The sequence below is a fragment of the Camelina sativa genome, chromosome 1, assembly GCF_000633955.1.
Source record: "Camelina sativa cultivar DH55 chromosome 1, Cs, whole genome shotgun sequence".
NCBI lineage: Eukaryota > Viridiplantae > Streptophyta > Magnoliopsida > Brassicales > Brassicaceae > Camelina > Camelina sativa.
Window position 1 is genome coordinate 10660909 of NC_025685.1, and position 11700 is coordinate 10672608.

The 11700-nt window shown below is 38.3% G+C and overlaps 3 protein-coding genes across 6 annotated transcripts in view; 1 reads left to right on the forward strand and 2 right to left on the reverse strand.

Moving 5' to 3' along the window:
* The window catches only part of LOC104787176 (protein FAR-RED ELONGATED HYPOCOTYL 3), a 5128-nt gene extending 2224 nt beyond the window's left edge, over nt 1-2904 (reverse strand). For 2 of the 3 annotated variants that reach the window (XM_010512720.2, XM_010512709.2), the window contains exons 1-2: nt 2591-2904; nt 533-2355 (exon numbers count right to left, since the gene is read on the reverse strand). In XM_010512720.2, the coding sequence (XP_010511022.1) occupies nt 533-2330 (1798 nt within the window). In that variant the 5' untranslated portion in view covers nt 2331-2355; nt 2591-2904. Of the gene's footprint in view, nt 1-134; nt 2356-2590 lie in introns of all 3 variants that reach the window. The other variant, XM_010512714.2, reaches the window with a different exon arrangement.
* LOC104787211 (probable protein S-acyltransferase 20) lies at nt 4039-7954 on the forward strand. The gene is made up of 9 exons (XM_010512748.2): nt 4039-4255; nt 4363-4476; nt 4585-4971; nt 5191-5259; nt 5355-5426; nt 5508-5636; nt 5726-5806; nt 6087-6284; nt 6540-7954. Exons 1-9 carry the CDS (start codon nt 4211-4213, stop codon nt 7572-7574), a joined length of 2130 nt encoding a protein of 709 aa, XP_010511050.1. The 5' UTR covers nt 4039-4210; the 3' UTR covers nt 7575-7954.
* On the reverse strand, nt 7951-11131 carry LOC104787193 (protein IQ-DOMAIN 1-like). Of its 2 annotated transcripts, none has more exons than XM_010512735.1 (7): nt 10925-11131; nt 10551-10647; nt 10213-10428; nt 9800-10033; nt 9599-9712; nt 8802-9273; nt 7951-8519 (listed from the first exon to the last, which is right to left on the reverse strand). In XM_010512735.1, exons 2-7 carry the CDS (start codon nt 10632-10634, stop codon nt 8380-8382), a joined length of 1260 nt encoding a protein of 419 aa, XP_010511037.1. In that variant the 5' UTR covers nt 10635-10647; nt 10925-11131; the 3' UTR covers nt 7951-8379. The 2 variants fall into 2 exon arrangements, with proteins under 2 accessions (XP_010511037.1, XP_010511030.1); XM_010512728.2 differs by having other exon boundaries at nt 10213-10434; nt 10925-11127.

Sequence of the window (11700 nt, forward strand, 5' to 3'; positions counted from 1 at the left end):
ACTGGCATAACCTCCGGCTCTGAGTTCACCTGGAATTAGTATTCAGGATCATCAGACTTGCAAATCATAAAAAACGCAAAGCCAAACAAAATCCTTAAGCTGTCTGCATAGAGAGATAGTAAACAAGAAATTACTTTTCTTTTCTTAGTTGGATTCTTTTTCTTGCTCGTCTTGCCTGTATTTCTGCTCTGGTTGTCCTCCTCGACAGAAATCAGACCTTGAGTTGGTGACGTAACCACATCTGGAAGACTTCTGCCAGAAGTATTAATACCAGCACAGTTTCCTAAAGCTCCTTCAATAGCACCGAATGCAATATTGTAACTCTCTTGAGAGAGGGATGCCTCTTCATTCAGCTTTAATGCTCGTTGGCACAAATCATTATACCGCAGCATCCTAGTCTGCAACTGCTGAGGCTCTCCTGAAAAATGCCGGCTTTTTGCATCTTTTGTCCACCGTTTCAATATGTACTGCGAGGGGATGGAAGAAAGATGACGACACTGAAGAACATTAAGAGTGTGTCTGCAGAGATAGCCTTTATACTCAAATAAACGACAGTTGCAGGAGACTTCAGCCTTCGCTTGGTTCCATGTTACCACGAAGTCCTGATCATTTTCAAAATCCTGAACTCTAAAATTAGAGCATGTGGCATCTCGGCCCTCCTCCCTGGGACTACACGCAATTGCACCCAAAACTTCAATTTGGAACTTTTTGAATACTGCAGGAGTATAGACTTCAGAGACACTCTTCTCAAATGGTGATGGAGACTTCAATGCTGGCTGTTTGTTCCACGTTTCAGAATCAGCTTTGGCTTCTTCTTCACATCTATCTTGCAAAATTGTATCGTATAGTTTCAAAAATTCTAGTACACTAGTCTTCTTATGCATGTACTTGTCAAAGAAAGCATTAATACTATCAGCTCTTTGAGATGTTGACATCCCTGCCAGAAGCACATCAGTCATGTAGGTCGGTGCCCATTTCTTGCGGTCTTCATATAAAGAATGCATCCATTGATCTTCTTTGAGGCCGAATCTAGCAAGATTCTTCCACCATTTTCTCGCAAAGTCTTCCTCTTTCCATGATTTATAGATGCATTTCTCAAACTTTGGCATAAAATTATCATGTTCCTTAATAACTTGACCGAGATTCTCAGTAACCTTCATCAATACATGCCAAAGAAAAAGGCAATGTCGTGTATTGGGGAAGATTTCGGGAACAATGGAGTTCATTACAGCGTCTAGCTCAGTGATCAAAACCTTTGGAGCTTGTCCCCCCATCGCTCTCAGCCAGGTTTCCATCAACCAAGAAAACGTTGATGCACTCTCATCGGATATCAAGGCACACCCAAGGACCATATACTGGTAGTGCTGGTTGACTCCAACAAAAATAGCAAGTGGCATCTTGTACTTGTTTCTCACATAGGTGGTGTCTAGAGAAACAACATCGCAAAAACTGCCATAGTTATGCCTGCTCTTTGCGTCTACCCAAAATACATTCTTCACTCGCTGATCATCCCCCAGATCTACCGCATAGAAGAAGTTGGAATTCAAAGTTTGCATCCGTGACAAGAAGTCAAGCAGGATTTTAAAATCCCCTGTCTCCACTGATACAGTCCTTCCTTTCTCAAAAGAACTTTTCGAATCGCTTTTTTGGTTGACAACAGTTTTGTATTCAGCAAACTGTTTAGCCATGGCAGCATATATCTTCCTAGTCTGTTCACTCACAGCTTGTGCAGGTAAAAGCTCATGATTATGCTCCCTCACAAAGCTGTGAATAACCCATTTCCCATCAGGCCTTCTCTTAACATGCATACTAGCTTTGCAGTCAGTTTTAGCACACGTTCGCCGACCAGCCATATTATCCGGGTCCTGCTTGCTCTGCCTAGCTCGTGGCCTATTAAAAGATTTGTCATATTCTCTTTTAGTACCATACCTAGAGCAAGCAAACTTGGCATCAATAAACTCTCTAGTAGTTTTCGACCTACGACTGTTCTGTATCGCAGTGTTGAACCCAATAGCTCGAGAATACTCCTGGTAAAACGAATACGCTTCACCGTGAGACTCAAACTCCATACCATTGAGAGGCTCAAGGTTCATCATACCATCAGTGTAGTCAACCAAATCCCCAGCTGGAAGACTCATGCCAAGACTGTCATCAGTATGTACCTCGACAGTAACATCCTCAATTTTGCCAATATCAATATCTTCTTCTTCATCAGCAGCAGCAGCATCATGAAGTTTGTGGTCATTCTGTAACACATTATCAAGTCCTCTATCTTCATCATCATCTCCCTTGCAAAGGTCACCTGAATGCAGTCTAAGATCTATATCCATGACAAAGGAAATTTTCCCTATTTTCCTATAACACAATCAAAGAATCCATCAAAATCAAACCTTTCAAGGATTTGTGCTTACAATTGCAGGAAAAAAACGAACTTGGAGCTAAATTATTAGTGGGCATATCATAACATAAACGAATTGTCAAATCAAAATCCAAAAAACTGATCAAAACACTGTATAACACATCATTTCTTGTGGGTTCATTCACTATAGAACAAAACAAAAACAAAAAAAAATAAGATTTTTTTTTTTACCTCGTACGAAACAGAGATGATATACGAAGCAGAAGACGAATCGAGAACAGAAACTGAGAAAAGCACCTCTCTTTCTGTAATCGGGAGGAGGAAGGAGATGAATCGAGGAAGAAGAAGAAGAAGAAGAAGGCACGCGCCAATAGGGTGCGAGTAGGCGTTTCGATCTGCGAAAAGGGGAGATAGAGAGAAGAAGGAAGGAGAGAAGAAGAGAAGAAAAATTTGGTGAGTGGTGTACACGCGATCTGAGGAAGCGAGTGGGCGGAAGATCCACGGATTCGTTCGTCTTTGAGTTTTCTAGGGTTTCTTCTCTCTGTCTAAACGCAATGCATCACCATGTTTTTGGTAATAATATAATATCTTTTTATTTTTGATTATTTTTTTAATTAATAAAACCAACTTTTTGTGTTCGTAATTTTTACACACAGTGGCGCACGCGTTGCGCGTGCCAAAACTTCTCGTGGGNAAAAAAAAAAAAAAAAAAAAAAAAAAAAAAACATTAGAGAGGAAGCGTGAATAATGACATGATGAGATTACTACAATACTATACTACATCTACAGTATTAGATTAGATTAGATAGGGGGCCATAGGGTCGTCGACTAGACTTATTTTAGGATTCTTTTACAATTTGGTTTGGTTTTGGTCCTTTGTACCATAACGATTACTGACTTTGCTTCAACTATTTTAGTTTTCTTTTTTTTTTTTTTTTTGGGGTCAAGATTTCAGTTTAGTTTGTGTTTCTTTTCTTATATATGTAACGGCCTTACAGCTTTGATTGGTTTCACTTATGAGAAGTGAGAACCACGCTAACAATTACCAAATCGAAGTAGATAAAAATATGTTTATAGCATTTTTAAGTAACTTAATTTTAGTTTTGAATAATTTAGTATAATATTATTTAACTGCTATAATATTATCAACAGTGGGAAAAATACCAATTTAATAAGATTTTTACAATGGGAAAATAATAAAAAATTACGGTGAACTACAAAAAAAAAATTGTTTGATCATTTTATAATTCATAAGCTATAAATAGTATGACAGGTTTATGTAATTTTGTATTCCACAAACTCATTAAGTAATATTTTTAATTTTTCAATAGTCAAATTTTTAATTTCCTAATTTTATTTACATATTACTATATTTTAGCTAATATAATATGAACAATTGAAAACCATACATTATGAATTAAAAATAAAATTCATAAAAATAGCTCAGTCAAAAGCCAATTGCCCTATTTAAGTCAAGTATATCTTTCGACAAACAAATAAATCAATAGCTAGTTTGAATCACTTCTTCTATTTAATTTTTGTACATACAGTAATTAATTATGCCTCACAGAAGATAAAAAAAATATAAATATAATTAGTCCACTAATGCAAAATTGCTAAATAAGTCAGGTCAAACAATTTCGACTTTAATTATTTGACTAAACTAAACCACAGTAAGACTGTTGTAACAGAGAGAGAGACCAAACTTTTTTCCCCGAGCAACACTCTTCTTCTTCACTTGATCGCTTCAAGCGGTGGCGACGGCAACGTGACGGAGACGTTGTCAGAAAATTTAGGGGTTTTTTATATTGACTCAACTGTTTCTTGCTATTGGAATTTGAAGAAGAAGGTATGGTGAGGAAACACGGTTGGCAACTTCCTGCTCACACACTTCAGGTAAAAAAAAAAGCTTCAATTTTTCATTATTGGTTTCTAGAATCTTCTCAATCGAATAGTCACGAATTGCTCTGATTTGAACTGGGTTCTGTGTATTTTTCTCTCAGGTGATTGCGATTACTGTGTTTTGCTTGTTGGTGGTAGCTTACTATGCTTTCTTCGCTCCTTTCGTTGGAGGTCGTATTTGGGAATACGTTTTGATTGGTGTTTACTCTCCTGTGGTATGTTTTTTAATACTTCCTTCTTAAACATGATGTATATTGATATTGATGATGCATTTATGAATCTGACAGCTTTAAACGTCTATGTATCATGTGTTGTTGTTGTAGGCTCTTCTTGTTTTCGTTTTGTATGTTCGTTGTACTGCAATCAATCCTGCGGATCCAAGAATCATGTCTATATTTGATAAAGGCGTGAATGGAGATGACATGGGTCGTGCCTTGTCCAGGGATTTTGATGATACTGGGAGTCAGTTGCAGGCTTCTCCTTCTCTTGTCAGCAGGAGTTCTAACTTTGCAGCAAACTCTAGTGTGAAAGGTTCTGTAGGAGAAGGAGATTCTCAAAGAGTGGAACCTGTTCCTAGGAAATCTTGCTATAATCCTCTGGCTATCTTCTGTTTAGTCTTTGTTCTTGAAGACTGTCGTAGGAAGGAAGAGACGGTTGAACAACAAGGAAATAGTGAAGAGGCTCTTTTTTGTACATTGTGCAATTCTGAGGTATGGTAACATGGTTCCAAGCTTCAGGAAGCTATATCAAGTCCCCTTAGTTGTATATGACTTGTGTACATACATGTATGCTCTTTAATATAAAACTTGATAATGTATGAGCAGTAGATAATACTAAACTGTTTTAGAAAGTCTCTAGGGAAAGGATTTTGCTTCATATTTTAGTTAGATGTTTATGCATTTTTGTTCTGAACTATGTACGTTTAATAGGTACGCAAGTTCAGCAAGCATTGTCGGAGTTGTGATAAGTGTGTTGATGGTTTCGACCATCATTGCAAGGTAACTTTCTGATGTTTCGATTGTTTTCTTGCAATCAATTTCCCTTTTCTGAACATTTGGTTCAGTTGATGACATAGTTTTAATAATTGCTACAGTGGCTTAACAATTGCGTCGGCCGTAAAAACTACATGACTTTTGTCTCTCTGATGAGTGCCAGTCTTCTCTGGGTATGTAATACCTCTTATGTGCTATTTCTTGTACTTGTTTCTCACTTAACCACTAACAGGTTACGCTTATTCCCTCCTCAGCTCATTATTGAAGCAGCAATTGGAATTGCAGTTATAGTGCGTGTATTTGTTAATAAGAAGGGCATGGAAACTGAAATTGTCAATAGACTTGGAAATAGTTTCTCTCGTGCACCTTTTGCAGCAGTTGTTGTAAGTGTATTCTTGGTGTTATGCCGTTGCTTTGAGGTTAGCTCCTGTCGTCAATGTTCCTAATGTCATCATATTTGCAAATTTTGTAGGGTCTTTGCACTGTTGTTTCCATTCTGGCATGTTTTCCGCTGGGTGAACTTCTCTTTTTCCACATGCTCCTCATTAAAAAGGTCAGTGAGAAAGAAGCTACTTCTGATATTAGTCACTCATAATTTCTTACAGTAAGATATCGTGCTAAGACTTTTTAAATAGATAGAAGTGACTAGCACAAGAGATCCATGCTCTTCATAGTAGTTTTGAAGTGACCACCAGAACCACTCTCCCTAAATTGTTTCCTAATTAAGAAGCTCTAACTATTGTATTTAACTTATGTCTATAATTTTGTTTATATCTCGATGATGGCTTGTTCTTGTATATGCATTTGTGAACTCTTCTGTTCAACACTGGCAGGGAATTACAACATATGAGTATGTTGTGGCAATGAGAGCCATGAGCGAGGCGCCAGATGGAGCATCTGTTGACGAAGAAATCCAGAATGTGCTCTATTCTCCCACCGGGTCTGCCACAACCGGCTTTAGTGGTGGAAGTTCTCTTGGTCTACCATACAAGGGGGTCTGGTGCACTCCACCTAGAGTGTTTGATAATCAGGTAACTATATCTTTTCCAAAACATCCAACTATTCTTGTTTCATCGCATGTCTAATCTCCTGTGGAACTCTCTAGAGTTTTGGTTCCAATGGTTGGGTTATATAATTCATATACAGCATTTGAATGTCTAGTTATCCATGGGATCAATCCCTATGTATAAAATTGAAATGTGTTAATTGGCTGCATACATGTATAGCTTAATCTGAGTTTATGTTCAGGTATCGACTTGCCATTTTTACTCATTATCTCTATGTAGGATGAAGTCATTCCACACTTAGACCCTCGCATGGTACCATCGACCGTAGACCCAGATGCACCTGGATCAGAGAAAGGCACCAAGGCTCTGAAAAGACCCGTCAAACGTAATGCATGGAAGCTTGCAAAGTTGGATCCAAATGAAGCTGCAAAGGCAGCTGCCAGAGCCAGAGCATCGTCATCTGTCTTAAGACCGATAGATAATCGCCATTTACCTGATAATGAACTTAGTTCCATTGGCACTGTTAGTATCATCAGTAGTGTAAGCACAGATGCAAATATGTCTGCAAGTAAAGAGATACGGAACAATGATCTAAGGTCATCTCTTTCTAGAAACTCCTTTGCTCCAAGCCAAGGTAGCCGGGATGAGTATGACACAGGCAGCCATGGTATGAGCAATCTTAGCAGTCCAAGCCATGTTCACGAGTCTGTCACACTTGCTCCGCTCCCTCAGAATCCTACAGTAGTTGGCCATCGCTTCACTACAGCAACCCATCACATGCACTCAACTTTTGATGATAAGGTGCTGCACAGAGGAAACGACGCTGATCCACTATTTCTCTCTACTCCTGCAACTTCTCATCTGAGGGATGTGAGAAAGACATCAGTTGTTTGGGATCCAGAAGCTGGGAGATATGTATCAGCTCCTGTAACTACAACATCTGAGGTCCGCAACAGACTGCTAAATCCTATCTCACAAACAGCCAACTTTCAGAATCAGAGACCCATTCTTCCATCTCAAGATTCTTTTTCTGGATCAACAGCACTAAGGGATCCTCTTCCTCTGCTTCAGTCCGAGAGAAGACTGACATATACAGGTGATTCTATCTTCTATGGAGGCCCACTGATTAATATTCCAACTAGAGATACCCCAAGAACCGGAAGGGGGTCATCGGTAAGAGAGGTACAAGACAGATTGGCATCAACAGTTCATCATAATGCAAGATTCATAAGGGGTTCAACCTCAAACCAGCTTCCGGTGTTCACCCCTGGAGGTCTTGGGACAAACTCCCAACCCGGTTCTAACATCAAGTAGATACACCGATTGTATTTCTTTTAAGACTCTGTCTGATCTTCTACAAAACGCCTTCCCCATTCCTGACGAGGCTCAAAATCAATGGGTTCTGTGCTGTATTGCTGAAACTCTGAGGATTGAAATTTGAGTCTTCGAGTCACTGGAATCTGTGCGAAGTTAGCGGTCATTCCTCAGTGTTAAGAGTAGGACTAGTTCTCTTCCATGGATGTGAGCTTCTTTAAACTGGTGCTTGTTGTAAACTCAGAAATCCGAAATGTCCACACTTCTGATTCTTCCAGAGAAACTTCTATGTATATTCTTCTTCTACTTATATTGTTGTTTGTTAACATTTTGACATTTTCTACGCTGCACTTTCATGTCTAGAAAACTGTTTCACTTCAGATATAATTTTATCACTCTTTCAAATTTAAAACGTATACAAGACATCGTACTATATAATCACATTGAGAGGGCATCCCCCACTCCCAGCAAAAACTGCAATGGTTTGACGAATGTACACCACTTACCGATCCATATAAGATAACCAAAATCACTCCAAGAGAACCATGGACAAAAAGAAAAGGATGGCTAATATAAATAACAACAACAATGAAGGCAAGAGAGAGACGCCAATACAGCATCTTTCTCTTCTTGATTGATCGATAAACCAAGCAACTCTCTCATCTGGAAACCATTGTGTTCTGTTTCTCCCATGATCTTTTGCCTCTTTTTTTTTGCTTTCTATCCGTTCATCAGATGCTGTGTATGTACAGAACGATGGGAGAGGGAACGGGCTGACAGTTCTCAAGCTACACACTTAACAGGGCTATGCGAGCCTCTGTTTTATCGGGTCGGAGTTACGTCTTCTCTGGCTTTGGGCAGATTTTTCCTCAACTACTTTATGAGAGGTTGGCGTGAGTTTTCCCGCTCGGCTGGCTTTAGCTGACTGAGATCCTAAATATTTTCCTGTTCAAGAATATTCACAATTTAGACTTAGAAGGAGAATGGGAACAAACAGAAACAGATTGATTTTGAGTCCTGGTCATACTCTCCACTGACACATTAGATCAGATTTGTGGGTTCTACTAAAACTTAGCTATCATAATATCTAAATTGAGGTTTGTGCTTTTATGACCAATGCAACCTGATTCTCTTATCACTATCAGCATGTTGATTACACTATTCTCTCAATTATAAAAATTGAAAACGAAACAAATTGCTTCCTAGGCGTAGAGAAAGAAACCTGACCATTGTTTGGCAGAGATAAGCGTTCCTTTGAAGATCTAATTGGCTCTCTAGATCTTTCTTTTGGATTGCTGCGCGATCTTGGACCAGCACCAGGTCTTGAGTTAACTTCTACAGCAAGATCGTCTTTAGCAGGCTTTGACTTAGCCTTGGATACCACTGGAATGCTTGAAGATATTCCAGGAGAAGAAGTACCATCTGACTGACATGGGCCGGTCATCTGACTTGAAACACCGGATACATGATTTGAAGTGTTTGGCATCTTGCTTGCACTTTTCATCTGCGTTTTATGCACATTCTCAGACTGCTCCACACTGTTTTCACCTAATTTCGCATCATCCCTGAGGTTACTGTCAAGAAACCGGTTCTCCCATGGACGAACAGCCATCCATCTTTCCAACCAGTTCCAACCCCAGTTGTTTTTGTCAGGTTGAAAGCCACTGTGAGCAGATAGCTGCCGAGTCCCTGCCTGCCACTACAAGAGAGCAATTCTATGTAAGAGAAAAATCCATTTACATTCACAAAGAAATACACCACTAGGCTGGTGGCATAGGTAAGATAGTTACGCTTATACGGAAAGAAAAATGACCAAAACGTTCAAGCACAAAAAAGAACACTTTGCAGGAAAAAGTGAAGAAACCCAAACAAAAGAACACTCAAGTAGGCAGCGTCAGTTTTGCAAGTCATAGTGATTGGTTAAGAATTGGTCCAAAGAAAGAGAACCAGTGAGAACCAGACTGACAATTCAGGGAAAGCTATGAACAAATTCAAACAATTATTTCTCAACTAGAATAGTGAACCTGGTGAGTCAAAGCATATGCCATAGCCCTCTCACGCTTAGCTGCAGCTTCCTGCCTCTTTAGCAGCTTGGCTTGGATTTGTTGAACAGATCCAATGCTATCACACCAACCTTCCTGAGATATGATTACAAATAGTCATGTTAACCACAAAAAATAAACAAATACAAATTCTGTAAATAACTCGAGACAAGTGACCGTCACCTCTATTTCTCGAACTCGGGATTCATCAGCTAGCTGTTGCTGAAGTGTCTGCTGACCTGTTTCACTTTCCAATTCCAAGGCGAGACGAACACGTCTTGCGCGTACACGAGCCTGAACTCTTACCAACGCTTGCATGCACCGAAGCGTTACAGCAGCTTGTTTTCTCACAGCGTGCCCTCTAACAAGTGCTTGAAGTCTAACCAATCCCTTCAACGCTCGTAAAGCCCTTCTCGCCTACGAAAACGTATCATTTTTTATTCAGTCCAGTCAATGGTATATAAAAATGAAGGGAAAGAGATTATATAAATCACAGCATTCATAGGTCTGTACTAAGCCCTTTAGGACATAATCTATATCATTAGTAAACCAAAAGTAAGGCATGCCATGAAGAAGACTATAAGGCGAATTGATACCAGAAATCCTCGATAAGCTGTTTGAATACGCGTTGCAGCTTGATGTTCCCTACTTTGTTCTTCATAAGCTGTGTTCCCATATGACTGCAGTGAAGTTGATGTAGACACCCCAGTATCTATCACACTACGCGTATTGGAATCTTCAAATCCATCTTGAAACTTTTCAAAATCGAAATCAACTGAATTGTTTCTCCCAAACCTACTCTTGGACGCCACCTTCACCTTCCATCAGTTAAACAAACATATAATGCAAATACAGACATGAACCAACAACATTGGCATATAATCAAAGATAGAAAGAGACACACTTGTAATCAATTAAAACATAAAGTACTCACATTTTCATCCTTCTTTGAAGACTTAGACTTGTCAGATTTCTTAAAACCAACCAAAGCTTTAATCCATCTCCCTGAAGCACCCATTAGATCAACAAACCTACAAAGGTTGCGCAATTAGCTACTGAATTATTCAATCAGTAAAGAAAAAAAGCTTTGATTGCAGGGCAGAGTACTAAAAGCAGTTAAACAACACACACACATATACTGATATACATACACCCAGAAACAAAAAAAGGAAACTTCAATTGAGTCACTCAAAAACACTTCTACCGAGAATTTTAGTAATGAACACTAACAAACAAACAAAAAACAAACTTTGGAAGATTGAGAAACGAAGAGACAACATTGAGAAGGGAAAATTCAAAAACTATTACCGACGGAGAAGTGAAAAGATCGGATCTTTAGAGAGAGAGTGTGGTGGTGAGTGTCGTCTTCTTCTTGATCTTTCTCAGTCCTATCACTGAGCGTCTTTCTCGCTTACTTTTTCTCTCTCTATACAAAAAAAGTCCATTCCTTTTTTTTTTCTCTCTCTAGAGCTCTATGTGTGTGACAAAAATGTTACAGATAGATAGATAGATAGATAGATAGGAAATTGAATCAAATTGATTGACTTGCTTAATAAAAAATTGGATTTTTTTAATTATCGTTTCGTTTCCCTCTTCATCAGAGATACGTACGATTGATTGAATGATAGAGGGATTAGATTGCACGCCGTACGCGTGCTTTATGCTTCAGCGTTTATTGACATGTAAAACGGCAAGCAGTTTATTTACTTTATGTTTCTTTTAAGTTCTCTATTTCTTTTAAGTTCTCTATTCATTATTCTGTACTAGATAACAATCCGCACATAGTGCGGTATAAAATAATTATTAAATATTTTTACGTAATTTTTATTCATAAAATCTATTATATTTATCGGTACTTGAAATCTAAACTTCAATCGTATAGCATATATTAAAAATATATATATAATTTTTGTATAAATAATTAAAATTTAATCCGTGAGAATTATTGTTAATATCATATGAACAAAGAGTTTTTAAAATTTATTTTAAAGATTTTATGAAAATGTAATCAAAAGATATAATTAAATTAGAAAGAGAATATAAAAACTTAATTTTAGGTGTTAGTTGGTATATAAATGTAAATA

Bases quoted from the DNA above. Each gene is read 5' to 3' on its own strand.
- LOC104787193 (XM_010512728.2), bottom strand. From the start codon at position 10,634: ATGGGTGCTTCAGGGAGATGGATTAAAGCTTTGGTTGGTTTTAAGAAA. The intron at 9,713-9,799 runs GTGACGGTCACT...ATCATATCTCAG, and splicing joins CCCGAGTTCGAGAAATAGAG to GAAGGTTGGTGTGATAGCAT. The intron at 9,274-9,598 runs GTTCACTATTCT...GCTCTCTTGTAG, and splicing joins CATATGCTTTGACTCACCAG to TGGCAGGCAGGGACTCGGCA.
- LOC104787211 (XM_010512748.2), top strand. From the start codon at position 4,211: ATGGTGAGGAAACACGGTTGGCAACTTCCTGCTCACACACTTCAG. The intron at 4,256-4,362 runs GTAAAAAAAAAA...TTTTTCTCTCAG, and splicing joins TTCCTGCTCACACACTTCAG to GTGATTGCGATTACTGTGTT. The intron at 6,285-6,539 runs GTAACTATATCT...ATCTCTATGTAG, and splicing joins CTAGAGTGTTTGATAATCAG to GATGAAGTCATTCCACACTT.